This window comes from Lepidochelys olivacea (assembly GCF_965140295.1).
Source record: "Lepidochelys olivacea isolate rLepOli2 genome assembly, chromosome: 5".
NCBI classification, from domain to species: domain Eukaryota; kingdom Metazoa; phylum Chordata; order Testudines; family Cheloniidae; genus Lepidochelys; species Lepidochelys olivacea.
In genome coordinates, this window is record NC_140415.1 from 62,400,938 (window position 1) to 62,417,850 (window position 16,913).

The window sequence follows — 16,913 nt, forward strand, 5'->3', positions numbered from 1 at the left end:
TCCTCTTCACCAAGCAAATTTCCTGATTTCCCAGGTCCAGGCTCAGGCCCTTGATTTCAGGGGCATTGGTTCCTTACTCTTTCCAATGCCCTTTCTGTCCATCTTCCCTTCCCACTCCCCTGGGACTCAATTTTCCTTTCTCCCTTTTCAGACCTCCATTCCTCTCCCTCCCTATCTCTATCTCTCCTTTACCAACACCTTTCTCATTGGTTAGAATTTCCCACAGTTGTCAGGCTCCCCCTTCTCCTGTCCCTCTTTCTGCTGTTCTTGGCCTTTCCTTTTTCTCCAGACTCCTCTCCTTCTCTTCTACAACTCCACAGGCTCTGCTTCAGGCTCTCTTTCTCTTCTCCATTTATCTCTCTGCTGCATGCTCCTGTCAACACTATCTCTAGACCACCTTTAGATGTCTGGATACCTCCTCCTGGCTTACAGGTGGGGACAGTGTTTATGTGTCTGCGTTTTTGTGTGTGTACCCAGCACTCTCATTCAACACACCACTTGTCTTCTAACCAGATCTACAGGGATAACATAAAAGAGAATTTAAAAGCCGCTGCTTTCAGTATTCTCCAGCATGCATTCCTACCATCTTCATTTTAATTGGATCAGGTTATGCATAATGCAATTAACATAGTGTAAGCAGCAGAATAACACAACCCATCCACACAGTGCTAAAACACATCACCATTTTATAAAATGAAATATTCGTGAAGTGAACACTTCGTATTAAATTTTTATAGGAGCCTCTGTGCAGAAATCCAATTACTATTCAGAGCAAAACAAGCAGAGAGAGAGGAGGTGGGGGAAGGGAGGCACAAAAGCAGCAAAAGGAAGGATGAAGAAGGAAAGCTAGTCTGCAGAGAATAACCCCTTGAAAGCAGAATACTATAAGAAAGCTTTCAAAAGTCAGGTCCCAGCTGGGAAATTTTGCTGAACCTTTATATTAATATCCTTCTAAAGAATGATTCAGTTTCTCAAATCTGTTTGAATGAGCAGAACGCTTTAGCAAGAAATAGACAAAGAACCATTGCCATTTTCTCACCCCAAGCACCATTTTAAACTATGATCTTTACCTGCAAGTTGGGCTGTATTTCAACTTAACTACCTATTAGACAGCTTACCTGTTTGATCCCATGTTCAAAAGCCTTCTGTGCTAGCCTGCCAGGTCCCTCTACAGTTTTACCATCATCATTAGGGCCCCAGCTTGCACTGTAAATATCCACATGTTCTGGATTAAAACCAATTGAACTGGCTTCAATTGCATCAGTGACTATTCCATCCAGCATTCTTATACCTTAAAATAAAAAAAAACAGGTAGAATGAATCTATTTCATGTTTCCTTTACATTATCATTGTTAACTATTTGTACAGCACCTAACACAATGGGATCCTGGTCCAAGATTATAATATCATTGTAAAACATTTCATGTATGTATCATCCTTCCTTTGAAGAATTCAGGGCATTTTACAAATATTAAAAGTGACCCTATAAAAATTGGACTGTGCCCCACTATTTCTCCCCGTTTTTTCATTTTAAAGTCTACAGAGAAGAAATGTGAGAGTCCCCCCTCTCCCAGTTTGTTTTTTACCTTTGAAATATAAAAAAGAACAAATCTGGTCTACAGTGTGTTTTTCTGGAGGACCTCCTGAATGTCTCATAGCAGATGTATTGGATCCTCTTATTTTAAGTTCTCTCTCTCCCTCTGTCTCTCTCATCTTTTAACAAAGATTTCTTGTCTTCAAAAGTTAAATAGGTGTTATCAAAAATAGAGTTTTTAAAAGTCTTTTGTCTTTAAAAGTTTTGAGTTTAAAAGTTTTGTTTAAAATGAAGAATTTTAAACACTCAGACTAAAGAATCCCTTCCCCCTCTCAGTTACTAAGCTTGTCTTTTATGGTGTTATTGTTTCACTAGCTATCCAATCCTGAATACACAAAGGAATATTGCAGAACTTTCCCAGCATTGTTAATACTAGTTCATTTCTACCATTGTGAACAATATGGGAAGCCCCAGTGACAGCCAGCCATTAACATTTTCATCAGAATCGTGTCATCTAATCTTGCTCAGAGCAGGATCTCCAGAATGCCCCAAATTCCAATGGCAGCCAGTGGCTCATCTGCACTAGAACTCCCAATATTGCTAACACTGTTCACTATGTTAGAAATGGTGGGGAACTTTTACACAATTCCAGCAGTTGTACAGCAATGGTAGCAACAGTACAACTGCTAAGGTAATGAGGATTCAGAACAGGTTTTCATGGCACAATAATAAAAATGCTTGGGCTCTGTCTATGCTAGCGATTTAGTACCGGAGAAGCTGTACCATTGCTGGCAGTTGCTGAACTATGGATTATAATTCTTCTAGTGCAGAAATTCACATACATTTTTCCAAAGAAGGACAGACAAGATCTGAATTTCTAATGGGAGGGGGGGAAAAACCCACCAAACCTCAGGCTTTGATTCCTTCTTTTGCATTGTTAAGAAACAAAAAAAGGAAACTGACTGCAGGATTAGGGCCTGAGACTGTAATATGCAATGAAACAATTAGAACACAGGAGCTAGTATAGACACTGTGAGAGCACCAATAGACATAAAGGCAGCTGTACAGACCTGTAATATAATACAAGAACAAACAATTATATCTTCAGCGCACTAGTGAAAAACAATTAAAGCAAAACTGCTGTTTCGGTTCTATTCTCTCTGAAAACTCCGTTTGTTTTTAAAATAAACTCAGGGATATGATTATTGCAATGGTTTTTCATTAAATTAGTTTTCACCAGTAAGCAGTGTCATAGTATTTGTCCATACATTTGTCTTTCCCTTTTCTTCTACATGCTTGTTTCCCATCATCAGCCTCATGAATTCAAAAGCAGGCAAAAGCAAAAGGAATTTCAGACAGATACATGTATCTGCCTGACAGACGGCTATTTTTAGCATCACATTCACTGTGTTGGAACTCTCAGCCCAGTCCTTCATAAAATACAACTTCTTAATCATTTGATTTCCATGCAGCATCAGAGAAACAGTGCTGTGGTGATGTATGTGTAAATAAATAAATTCCATTTACTAAATGGCATATGGGATAAACCACATTTCTTTTTTCTACAGAAAATAAAGGAGGGGAAGTGCATGTATATAATAAATGAAATTGAAATGTGACATTTAAAACTGGTACAAGGAAATATTTTTCAAATAATGCACAATAAGCCTGTGAAACTCATTGTTACATTATTTCAATGAGAGCAAGAATGTAACAGAATTCAGAACAGGATTGGACATTTATATGGATAATGAGAACATCCAGAGTTATGATGTTAAATATTTGAAAAATAAACAAGAGCATTCCTTCCTGGAGAAGTGTACCAGTAAAAACCTGTCTCTCCATTTGCAAATCACATAATAACACATGGAAACAGGTGTGAAGTAACCTGCTTTGTATATGCAAGTGCTTGGAAATGTGGGTACAGTGGGTGTTCAACATTTTTTGCAGTTTCATCCCTTTGCCCTACTTTGAATATTTGATCCTTGATGTCTTCTTCTGAGAGAGATATTTTACTTAAACAGTGTGTGAAAGCATAAAGCAGAATGGCAAAGGCGGACAGGAAAATGACATCTCTGACAGCTCTAACTCCTCTGAGAAAACAGGACTCAAACGGTGAGAACAGTAATCACAGTTGTCAGCTCCAGCTCAGCTGTCCCATTTGAGTCAAGGAAAAAAAAATGTTAAATTGAAAAACTACAAATTTACAAGTCTATTTTCTTTTGTGCTAAATAACCACAAGCAACTGATATTTTGATCACGTCTATTTCACAGATCTGTAATAAACTAGACTTTCAGACACCATTCTAAAAAAAGGGCAGTGTTGACTAACAGATAAACAAGACTTTACCTTTTTTCAAAATTAACATGTTATTGAAGTGGAGAAACAAGCAATTGAAATGGAAACCACAGCAATATGAATACCTTGACTGACATGACCTTTCTATATAACTGTGTAGACAGGAACAAAACACTCTAAATAAAGGAAACTGGATTTTCTCTCTCTCTCCGCAGGTTCTATTTATTTTTGTTCAAAATTAAATACCAACCCACCAGTCCTTTATTTAAAAATATAGCCCTCTGTTTAGTTGCAACCAATAATTATATTATGGATCAAACCCTGAGAAACTGATGACTGCTCTGGATTTGGGACAATATACATGTAGCAACTTAAACTATTTCTGGTATGAAACCAAATACCGGAAGGTCCTGAATGCCTCTTGAGACAGGCTGAGCACACTCAGCTCAAGGTGATGGTAGCTCAGAGTGCTCAGCACTTCCAACTGAGCGATCAGCACCTTGCAGGACCAGTTCCTTACTTAACTTTGTTTCTATTCACATCAGAAAAAGTAAAGTTTAAATCAAATTATTGTTTGGTTTCTTACCTCCAACTCTGGAATTGTATGCCACACCAACACCACATTTCTTGTTATTGGCCTGCATGGCAATTTCTCCTGCACATCGTGTTCCATGTCTGGATAAAGTAAATGACCATTTAAATCATACTATAACTTAGTGCATTTATTTAACCTACAGAGAGACTTGTCACGGTTCTTCTAGAATTGGTGCATTCTTTCATCATTGAGATGTGAATTCTTTGAATATTAAATAGGTTTGGAAATATGTCCATTTGGAAAAGAAGGCACTTTTTGTACTTAGGCTTTGGCAATCATAATTTCGAACCATCCCATGATCAATGGATAATCAGGATGAGGCACTAAGAACCTGATCCAGACCCCGCTGAAGTCAATAGAAAGATCATGTTGTTACAATGTCTACCATGAGCTGTACCATACCTGCTATAACAGACTGCAATAGTAAGGCAAATTTGGAATGCTAAATCCCTTAAAAGTAATCATGAAAAAAGCCACTTTTAAGCAAAAATTTAGATGTTTAATTTATTTTGGGATACAACTGTGTAGTATTTAAAATAAACAAATATCTTCATCTTTGTGAAATGATTCCTCTAACAAGATATTTTGTATGAAAAATCTTTTGCCATGAAGGATTCCTACCCTTCAAACTTAACAAGACAGCATAACTATACAGAGTTACTTTATCTAGTACTACAGCTTGGTTGCAATGAAATGCTTCAATGCTTCTAGGTGGAATTCCATTTACATATTAATAAAGATTAGAGGTAATGCAGGTAGATTTAAAAGATAATGTCATTGGAATAAGAGGATAATGGCCTCCTACTGATACATAAATGCTGTAGCAAAACAGAGACATTCATTTCCAAAATCATAGAACATTTATTCTCTGATAACTTCCCATTCTGGTGACTTTATTTCTATTATACCAATGAATTCATGATGTGGATGCTACCATTGTGCCTAATTAGGGTGACCACACAGCAAGTGTGAAAAATTGGGATGGGGGTGGAGGGTAATAGGAGCCTATATAAGAAAAAGCCCCAAATATCGGGACTGTCTCTATAAAGTTGGAACATCTGGTCACCCTATGCCTGACGGACAGTGGGGAACCAGAGTGTCAGTTCCTCATTGTATCATTATTAAATAGTGACATCCTAACTGGCTTACAGAATTAACTTGTTCTGTGCTACAGCTTGTAAAGAGGTCTGTTCTCTTCTCTGTGGACCAGCTCTCTCCCTAGACTATCATGGAAGGACCTAGGTGCAGCAGAACTACTATGGTGTTTCACTATGCAGAGGAGAGGTGGGTTGTAGGGAGGTCATGCGGAAAGATTCTTCATTCCTTCCCTGCCACAAAATGCTATAAAATTCCAATAAAATAAGTGGCCAGGTGTGTAGGAGGGAGCCTGCTGCACCTTCACAAGGGATGGTGTGGTGGGTATGTTTCCCTAGTGCCTAAGACACAGTTCCTCCCAGAGGCCCTCCGATGGGCAGATATAGTTCCTCATCGTTCCCCTGTGCAAGGCCATGCATTATAGGCATAACTGAGTAAAAAGTCTGCTTAGTCAGATTGGTATGCCCTATAATTCATTAGCACTAACACCAAAAGATTGTTCCCTTGAGATTACAAATATGTTATCCGTGCTTTATACATAGAACCATATGAAGAAGAGAGCTTCAAAATATAATGTGGAAATTAAATTGAAAAAACTCATCTTGATCTGGAAACTTATTCAATGTCCATATACAATATGCACAAAAATACCATAATGTTTTTTCCCTTTTACATGTAATAGTCCTTCTGAGTACAAATATTTCTCAGGTCAATGGTGAAGAGCTGTGCATTTGCCTGTTCTAAGGCACAGCATAATACTTCATTAGTTTGTTTCTTTTCACAAAATGAGAGGCTACTCACTTGTTTTCATTTGTTGGATCATATCTGGGAAAGGGATCGTGATCATTGTCATTGAAATCATAACTTGCCTCGGGATCCTAAATTAAAAAATAGACTTTATAGTTACAATGAGAAAATATCCTCTAAAACAAGTTTTAAAGTTTCTGAAGTCTATACTAGGTGATGGCATAATTAGATAGATAGATGTGACATGAACTTTAATGTATACTTTCTCCTCAGCGTTAGTCATCATTCTCGATGTTTAGGTGAACAATTTGCTTTCATAAAATAAAGGTACATAACCTTTAAATTAATCTTCTAGAACAGGTATTGACTAGCATGCACGGGGGGGAAGGTTTCTTGCTATTAAAGCTTTGGATGTTGGAAGGCTAGTGTGGGGAGGCCTGCAAAGAAAGGTATTGGGATATCTGGAAGAAGGGCACTGGATGGTTTATTTATCATTAAATAACTTTACAAACATTTAATTAAGGAATACTCACAGTCAGAGCTGTTTTGAACGACAAGTTTTTGTTAAATGAAAAGTGGCTTTTTTCAAAACCAATTTTTTCATGAAAAATTGGTGAAAGTTTTTTGTTTACTATCTGTTTTCAGTAAAAAAAATAACCATTTCCATAACATCTTCAAAAATATTTTTTTAATTGTCCATTTTTTTTGGCAAAATTAAACATGGATCTTTTAAGAAATCTTTGAAATGACAACAATTTTGAACAGTCTAATTTTTGTGTAGTTAAATTCTGGAACTGGCTTCCAAAGGAGGTTGTGGAATCCCCATCAGGTTTTAAGAACAGATTGTACAAACACCAGTAAGGGATGGTCTAGGTTTACTTGGTCCTGCTTCAGCACAGGGGGCTGGACTTGATGAGCGCTCAAGATCCCTTCCAGCCCTACATTTCTATGATGCTGTGATTATAAAATCCACAAAGGACCACTAGAATTTTAATAATTCAGCATTAAACCATGATGTCTAAACATGCCCAGGGACTAAACCACCCTGAAGAACCCACTATCCTGGTGAGCTTATTACTTAATTCCTAGTGATACAGGCCAGGGTCCAAATTATGCTTGGGATGAGTATTTCAGTTTCTCTGTCATGTGGGAGCTGTCTTACTGAACAGAGAAAAAGCCAAAGAAAAATGTTTGTATATAAACATCTGCAATTGGTTGATTTATTCTACAGCATTCTTAAAGCACAAACTTACATAGTTATTATATATGTCAGTGTGATTCCACTCCAAGCCATCATCGAGCACTGTTATAACAACGCTTTTGCCTGTAATCCCTTTTTGCCATACAGGAATAACATGGAGATCCAGTTTTGGCAGAGATGGAGTCACCCTTGTATCTTGCTGGGAGGAAAAATGATAGTAAGCATTTTAACATTTATACATTCATATGACACCTGTTCAAAGCTGTGTTTGAGCCATATTACAAATGTGCTTTAAATCAACCTTGGTTTGAGTGTGACCAGAATTTGTAAATTCCACCCAAGTTTTACAAAAAATCAACAAAGATTGGCCTGTTCAAATAGCTGGGATACTGACAAACCTCCCTGTCCTTACCCAGCTTCCCTCATTCCGTTCACCTTATGACTTATGATGCTCCCAAAAGATATCTTAGGTAAGAAAAGGGCATCCTGTGTCTGATAACAGGAGTAAGGGAGATTGAGGAGCAGGATATGCTGGATGATCCTTGGATATTTGAGTTATTAGTCAAATCTACAAAGGTTGGTTCTTTTTCACCCACTGAGAACCAAACTGAAGCCACCCAGAATATGAGGAGCTGTGTTTTCTCTAAATTGTCTCTCCTTTGATGTCCAGGTTAGCTAGTGGAAAACAATTAGGAAATGGAAGGAATTAAAATGATGGGTTGATTATGAAGGACTGTGCTGGATCACAATTTCCTATTTACTACCTCAGTGGAAAATCTCTTGGAAACATGACTCACCTATGCTGGCTTTCCTTTTAAGGAAGTGTCTTTAAAGATTAACTCTTTAACGGATATTTTTTGTAATGTTAACCATAACCATATATATATTTCAATATATGACAGCTTTACTTAATACCTCTATAAAAACACAGGCACAGATTCAATCACTAATGTTTTCTTTGTGTTTCTCAGCACATAAATACATTATTAAATAGGAATTTTTTAAATGTTTGTACATCTTTGTTTCCAGAAGAATGCTGAACCAAGCGTGAGATCCAGATAATGAAATGCACTGCGGGAACAACATTTCTTGCATTACAATGCCCTGTTTTCTAGCAGCTGCAGTTCAGGGAAATATTCTAGGTCATAGGGTTGTTCTGTAGGATCTATCATTTAATTGCTTTTCTGATGAATGTGTGAGGATAACCTGGGGCAGGGAGTTCTATTTTGTCATCAGAGGAGCCAATGAGCAATGTATTTATTACATGAACAGGGAAGCACCTTAAAAAAATACTTAACCCTTAAATAGCACTTTTTATTTGAGGATTTCAAAAACATTTTGTAAAGGAGGGTAAGTATCATGATCCCCATATGAGCAAACTGAGATGCAAAGAGGAGAAATGACTGGGCCAGAGCCACACAGTGAGTTAGTGGCAGTGACAGGAAGAGAAACTAGGTCTCCTAGATTCCAGTCCATTTCCTTTTCCACAAGACCACACTGCCTTTCTCTATATTTGCATTCTCTCCATTGAAAATGAGCTGGAAAGAGAACACAGGGGAAAGGCCTCCCGGAAATATAAGATTCTGAATAGTCTCCATTGCAAAAAAACAAAAACAAAACAAAAAACTCACATCTGACCAAACAGCACTGGGGTAAGAGAAAAGCTGGTCAATCAAAGCAGAGCAAATAAAAAATCCACAGGGGCACAGCAGTGAAGCTAGTGCCCAGGGCAAGTGCCCGTCCCTAGAACCAGCACTGCCTGGGGCCTCCGACAGTACCTTACCCTCATTCCCTCTTTTGGAGCCAATGAAGTCTGAAGGTACAGGCATAAGTAGATGCACAGTGTGATCATATGTGGTGAACAGGCTTAAGTTTAGTTATGATATGTCCAGCAGATTTTCAGAAAAGCAATGTAAAACTCAGCTGTTCAGCTGTATTTAGCTGGGTTGTCACAGGAGGTCAAAAAACATGTTTAGGGCAGGAAACCTCATCCTCTGCCACCTCTTCATTAATGATTGATCCTATGAGGAGCACCTTCAGCTCCAGCCAAAGTCAACAGAAGTTGGGGTGCTCAGCACCTGGCAGGTTTGAAGCGTTATTCTCTGTTGACCTATGCAGTGTGCATTATTAGCTCCAACACAGAAAATATGCTACCAACTAAAGAGATAAAACTAGAGATGCTGGTATTATCTGGTAAGGCTAAAATTCATGTTATTGTAAACATGGCTCTTAACTGTTTAACAGCTTTTTAAGGTATCACATAATTCCAGTGATCAGAAACTTGAACTGGAAACTGGATGACATAGCCTTTGCGTAGCTTAAAGAAAAAGAATGTTGCTTGGTGATATCAAATGCTGAGACCTATCATTTCCATGGGCTACACCAAAGAAAGTGGCTACAGTCTGCTCCCTTCTGTGCACCCTCTTTGACATCAATAAAATAGCACAAGTGATTAGTAGAAATAAGGTTCATTGCCTGCTAATACCATATAAAAATAAACTCTTACCAGGTACCACTGCTGATTCCACATAGGATCATTGAAAAGGTTTTCTGCTGAGTCTCTCAAGGCTGAACGCTTAGTTCGCTTTTTTTCATATTGTTGCTCTGCCCATGACACCTACAAGTATTTTTATCAACAATAACAACATATAAACTCACAGAGATTAACTGGTTTTGAGAGTGTTTCATTGTAAAACAGAACCTTGGAATCTAAGGGGGAAAGTGGAGGGTTTGTTGCTGCAAAGTGCATTTCTGCATTAAAGTGTATCTTAAGCAGAAGGAAGATTCAGTGAAACCACGGTACTATAAAATCATTTAAAGTACAGCTAGAGTGAAAATCTTTTCTCTGCAAATGCCCTATAATGTACCTTTTATTTGTTAAAAGTATATAGCTGTTAGAAGATTGCCTAATCTGTGGTAGTGACTCAAACAAGCAAAAACACCATTTGTTTCACTCTTCAGCCTACAATTTAATCTCTCTCTGTGTGAACTAGAAAGAACAGGAACCGTGAATTTTTAGAGAGGGAAAAAGAGCCATTCTTGCTACAGTCACAGCGATGTTGCTACTCATAGTCCATCTGTCCCTCAAAGCCTCTTTCCAAATGGCACTTATGATCACATTCCACTTCAAAGTGTGAACAATTAGAAAGCAGCGAATAGTACACCAAATTCAACACTGGTGTGACTCTATTAAAGTCAGTGGGGTTACACCAAAATGAATACGTTCAAGTGTGTTTGTGAATGTCTCTATGCATGTAATTGCATGCCAGTTATAGATATACGTGACTATGTCTAATTTACTTGATGGTATTTTCAAAAGGTTTCTCATTTTGTCTTTTGGAATGAATTACTCCTTTGTCTATTTACCCAGAAAAATTCAGTTCAATTTTAACAGAGACAGATTCTGATACCCTTACTTATGCTGAGTGTAACTTTATTCTGCAAATAATGCTATTTATTCAGTTGGGGAACTATTCATTGAAGTAAGATGCTATTCAACAGGAGTAAGGGTATCAGAATCTGGCCCATAGCTGGTGTCTAATATAGACTTGCTTTTTGCTCCATTTTCCAGCTTGGTAAAGTGAAAACAAGCTAGGTGACTTGCCAAGATCCTACAACAAGTCCTCAGCCCAAGATGTTCCTGGTTCCCTAACCCTTTGCTCTAAACATTAGATTAGGTTTTTTTATTAGGACTCATCTCTCTAGGCTGTGCTCTCATACCTTTTTGCTTTACACATCTGTCACAGGATATGTCACAATTGTGAGTATGAAAAACCTAATTTAATGAATTGTAATACTGATATGATTTAAATGTATTTCACATAAGGGAAAGTTAATGAAAAGCTCCAAATAAGAGAATATAGCTAAAAAAAACTGAGGCCGCTGCACATATGTAATTTGAGAGTACACTGCATAATATAGATTTTCCTACTTTGTGTACATTTAGTGCTAAAAATGTGTGCTGAGTGACAGCCCTGGAGACTGTAGTCCTCTCCTTATCCACTTAACCGGAATAGCATGGATTGTATTAGTGCAAGAAATATTCTACTACTGCCCCATCAATGTGCAGGAGGACCACTTCTACATAAGTAAGGACAGTAATCCTTCACTCTCCTCTATGTCCATTCAGTGCTTGGCCTCTTTGTCAGTTAATGCTTGTTAACAATTAGTGTCAGCTGTGCTCATCATTTTTGTGATGAGGACAACTGCCCTCTGGGACATGAGTCGAGATCACCAAACTCATATATCTGTGAAAAACATAGTCTAACAAGCCAAATTTTTGTCACTATGTAGTTTGGCTTGATTCAAACTGTCAATCTAATAGAGAGAAACAAGGCTCTGTACTAACCCATTGGGAGCCATTGATATACAGAATAGTTAAAATTATCCCTTGAATTTGATGTAATGTTGTTGATAGAAAATGGATTTCTTAAACTAGTCTGAATATTGGAAGAAGTTAGGGACCAGAAAATTACACATTTTTAAAACAGTTAAAAGCATTACATATTTTACTTTAAACACTGGGCAGATTATAAAGAGGCATAGCTCCAGGATCTTACTTACTGCATTTCGATAAAACAAATTAATATTCTCAATACTATAGGCCAAAAGTTTCCTTAATTTACACCCACACAGCCCTACTAAAGTAAATGAAATGCTACAAACATAGCTAAAGGCAGGATTCTATTAACTGTCTTTTAAAAATGTATTTAATTCTTTTAAGATGGGCTGCTCTTGAACAGGTATAGATCTTTAGAGAAGATGTCTATGTATAACTGTATAGCATTACAGCATTGCTTTTGGTTTTCTGTATATACTTACATAATTAGGTCTCACTCTTTCAAATAGCTTATCTGAATACTAGATGGTAAATAAAAAGCAAATTGGAGATGATTTTGCAAATGTCACCTGCAATATTTCAAAGCCCTCTATTCTTTACTTCAATAGATAAATATGCAATAATGATTGTCATCAAAGTCAGTCACGCAATTGCCCCCACTCTCTGTGTTATAGCAGAGAAATATACTATAAACAAAATTGGTGGTATTTCCCCCAGTAATGGATAAATTAAATGTAACTGGATCAAATGGAGAGAACTGAACCTAAACTCTGTATCAGATCAACCTGGTATTATCGGGGTGTTGAAAATGTGAAGCCAGATCTGGATGTGAATTTGGAAATGCAACCCTTATTTACAATCAGCCAAACCCAAATCCTGTATATAAACATCTCCAAATTTAGAATGTTCACATTTTTCAGCTTGAACCTATCTCCACTATCAAAGGAAATGCTAGCAGTAAGACACAAGGGGAAGTGTGACTTTGAAACAGAGCAAGCAGAACAAAGTATATCCTAACCCATTTTTTCTCATCTCTGACTAGCTTCTCATATTGAATGTTGCCTCCTAACAAAAGCTCACAGTCTAATTTTTTTCTTTGAGTAACTGATCACTTAAATATTTTTGTTCTTAAATGATTAAATGTTTTTTCACAACTGGATCTCTAAATATTATAAGAAGTTTAGATTTAGATTTTTGCTGTTCCACTAGATAGTAGTTTTAAAATTTATTAAATTTCCTAACTTTTAAGCTAGGCTTTTAGTTACTGAAAAACTAACCAGTTACCTGGTGTGTTTAAAAAGCAGCCACCACCTTTACCATCCACAAAATTAGATAAATGGAGGATCTGTTTCACCGGTGTAACTAAGACCCTACAAAGTCAAAACTCCTCTTGACGGTTTCAATCAGATGGCCAGCCTTGTCTGATTTCCATAAGAGTTTTGAGTGCTCAAATACTGAAAGACTGGGCCCCGTAACAGGCCCTTTTTAAATGTTAATTGGACAGCTAGTTATTGAAACAGAGTATTGCAGCAAAATCTCAGCACTTTTTTCTAATTTTTTCTAATATATAAGCACAATGAACTAGACCTAGATTTCCTAGAAATAGCACAGAATGAGCTTTCCGTCAGGTCCTCTGAAGTCAATGGAAAGACTGCCATTTACTTCAACAGACTTTCGATCAAGCCCTGAAGTTCTTTGTATGTATTTTCACCAACCACACATAGGCATTTCAATCCAGAATTACTGCAGGTCTGGAATTATAAAAGAGCAATTTGCAGAAAAATACACAGCAGCTTAGGACCAGATTTTGCCAGTCTTACAGACCTTGACTAGTGCCTTACTCCTTGAAGTCAATGGGCCTGTTCATGGAATAATGTACTACTCCACACGAGTATGGATGGAAGAATATATTTGACTTGCAAAATGTGTCTGTGACCACATTACAAGTCAAGCAATAAGCTGACAACATGGATGCTAGATATCAGAAAGGGTAAATGCTACACTTACACGATGATCATCGGAGAGTCTCTTAGTGATATGAATGGCACTTCTTCGAGATCTTCTTGGATGGCTTCTGTGTCTGAATAGATAGTGATTTTCGAGTGATCCAATCTATAAAACAAAGGAATATTTTCCATACTGCCAGATACTTCTCCTATTGCAAACAAATATCAACATTCATAACTTGTCAGAATTAGAGTCCATCTTCAGATGAGTGAAAACTAGAATAAATGTACAGTTTATAATATTTGTATTCTAAAATAAAATTATCTCCAAGCTAAGGTGTTGATCACTAACAAAAGCTGTGTGTTATTTGGCATAATGATGGGAAAACAAGAGGCACACTCCAAACTGAAGCTAAAGTAGTTACTTTTGATTTACACTGGTATAAATTAAAGTAAAACTTGGTCCCTATTTTGACATATCTTAATTAAATTACATTTTAAGGACAAGGTTTTATTTCTGACCATGGCACATGCTACTGCTGACAGCATCTCTTTAGGATGTTGATGGGATTGAATAAGGGAACGTATATTTTCTTGGAGTATTCAAATGTGTAGCCAGTGACTATACAAATATGAGCTCCTTGTGCATGCAAACTAGACTGATGGGGTTCTCTATCCCAGTTTATTGTTTACAGCTATGAAATCTATATTTCCATATGACATATTGGGAGTAATACACATATCCATCCATATCCTACTAAAGTCAGTGGCAGTTATGCCATTGTCTTCAGGGGGACCAGGTCCAGGCCATAATCATGGACCTACTATTATACATACTGCAGTTTGTTTTAGGAAAGGATAAACCTCTTTGATGGAGAGGGCCTGTCTTCCCCCTGACAATCAGCGGGGCAAGACACTGTTTGGGAAAACTGTGTGGCGCTAGCCAATGGGGGACTGGAAGAGGAGAGATGGATTTTAGACTAGGGTCCCCAGGCTCTCTATCTTCAGCATCCTCTCTCCTACTTGGGTTACTTAGATGAAGTGAGCTGTAGCTCACCAAAGCTTATGCTCAAATAAATTGGTTAGTCGCTAAGGTGCCACAAGTCCTCCTTTTCTTTTTGCGAATACAGACTAACACGGCTGCTACTCTGAAACCTTAGATACAGGCTTTTTTTACCCTTGCACGGTGGTTTGGTTCCTAACGCCGCCCATCTCATTGGCTGGAGCAGCAGGACCCAGGGGGCTGGAGCTCCAGAAGAAGCGGAGCAGCAAGGATGCTGTTACGTCAAGGCAGTTACTCATCCCTGACAACGCTGACATCACGGCATCCCGAGCGCTGGAGGAGCGAGCCAGCGCCGCCAGACACCCCCCGCCCCGACCGCCGGGCCAGAAGTTTGCCTAAGCAGAGAGCCCGGGGCGGCGGGGGCGGAAGCCCCTGGCTTTGCACGAGGCAGGGGAGGGCTCGCTGTCCGCTGGCTAGGTACGGGCTACGGCATCTCCCTCCGTAACGCGCACAGGCGGGGGAGGGAAGAACCAGCTCCCGGGGAAAGCAAAGTTAGCAAGGCTCCGTTCCCTGCCGGGGGAGCTGGCGGGCCGCGGGCATCTGTCTGCCGGCTCGCCCGCTGCCGCTGCAAGTCCCGCGCCCCGCGCCGAGGGCTGGCAGCCGCCGGCCACTCACACCAGACACCCGGGGAACGCGGTGCTGCCATATTGGACCCACCTCCCTGGCGCGGGCGGGGCCGGGCGCGAGAGGACTCGGAGCTGCAAACACTCCCCTGGGGGCGCGAGTTTCAAGGCAGCCCCGAGGCCGGCACTCCTCGCCCCCGGGCACCGGGGCCCTGCCGCCTTGCGCGTCTGCGCGCAGCCCCCCGAGCGAACCCGGGCCCGCCGCAGCGAACTGGATCGGCGCCCGCCATCGCCTTCCCCGCCCCAGCGAGCCCAGGGCTGGGACCTGGGCTGGGACCGTGTGTGTGTGTGGGGGGGAGGCGCTCCAGGCTACATGGGGCCGGTCCGTGCCCGGGGAGAGGCGTCCGAAAGTTACCTGCCGGCTGCCCCTTACCTGGCCCAGCAGCTCGTACTCCAGCTCCTCCGCTATGGCCTGGGCTGCCGCCGGACCGCCCGGGATCTCCGCCGCCCATTCATTGACGAACTGCTTCTCCGCGCCGGCCAGGCTGGCAGCCGCGCACCAGGCGCAGAGGAGAGCCAGAGCCACCCGGCGCCTCCTGTCCATGGCCCGGCGAGGGACGCGGGAAATCAAAGAAACGCGGGGAGGGGGGGACCAGGCGGCGGATCGATCGCCCCTGCTGCAGCCCTTTCGCTCCTGGTTGCTATGCGGACACCCGGCAGGCTGGAGGGCGCAGCGTCTCCCAGCCAAGCGCGCCACGGCTCTGGCTCGGGGCTGAACGGCGCCCAAACCCTCTCCCGCGCCGGGCTGGAACCGAGTGTTTACACGTCAAAACTACGAACGCCAGCCTGACGTCAAATGTAGCTGGCCCCCGAGCGAGCGGGTTATTCCCAAGCGGGGAGGGGGAAGGGGGGGTTGCTAAAATAAGCCGGAGGGACAGACGCACATTCAAATAAGAGGAGGAAAAATAAAACCCAGCCAACCCTCTGCTAGGAGCTGAACCCCTCTACCCCTGCCCACACACATCCTCCACCATTAATAGCTTCCCTAAGCGCTGCCAGAGATAAGCTCTCTGTCAAGTGCATGGCACTAGCAAACAGTATTGTGCCTTTTCTTATCAGGGGGCTTTAGGCTCCTCTTCCAGGAGGTGGCTGCTCTAACCTGCAGAAGGCACGAGTTAATGCCCGACACAGCTCACAGACTGGCTCTAACCGCCCTGGAAAATGCTTGCACTGCCCCGGCAGATGACTTGTAAAGGGGTTCTGTCCAAGAGATAAACAGCTAGCACTAACCTCGTCCGAAGCAGCTCCAGCTCCCATTGCAGCAAAGGGACGTGCAGTTTTCTAATGAGCCAACTTTAGTTTACCTCCTTACTCCCGGAGGATTTTAAAACTAGGGGTTTGAAAAATCACGGCAGTGGGAACAGGCGTGACAGTGGAAATTACAGTGTGTGCTGCGCGCAGAATAACATTGCCTAGCACATGCTCGCAGATGGAGATAAAGGATACACATCCGAAACCGGTTCGCTTTCTT

At 40.6% G+C, this 16,913-nt stretch overlaps 1 protein-coding gene across 1 annotated transcript in view; it reads right to left on the reverse strand.

Annotated features, from left to right (window-relative positions):
- The window catches only part of PCSK1 (proprotein convertase subtilisin/kexin type 1), a 36,960-nt gene extending 20,794 nt beyond the window's left edge, over positions 1 to 16,166 (reverse strand). The window contains exons 1-7 of the mRNA XM_084629436.1: positions 15,816 to 16,166; positions 13,818 to 13,922; positions 9,978 to 10,088; positions 7,524 to 7,670; positions 6,325 to 6,401; positions 4,420 to 4,508; positions 1,119 to 1,291 (exon numbers count right to left, since the gene is read on the reverse strand). Coding sequence (XP_084485562.1) covers positions 1,119 to 1,291; positions 4,420 to 4,508; positions 6,325 to 6,401; positions 7,524 to 7,670; positions 9,978 to 10,088; positions 13,818 to 13,922; positions 15,816 to 15,986 — 873 coding nt within the window. The 5' untranslated portion in view covers positions 15,987 to 16,166. The remainder of the gene's footprint in view (positions 1 to 1,118; positions 1,292 to 4,419; positions 4,509 to 6,324; positions 6,402 to 7,523; positions 7,671 to 9,977; positions 10,089 to 13,817; positions 13,923 to 15,815) is intronic.
- Between the last annotated feature and the right edge of the window lie 747 nt (positions 16,167 to 16,913).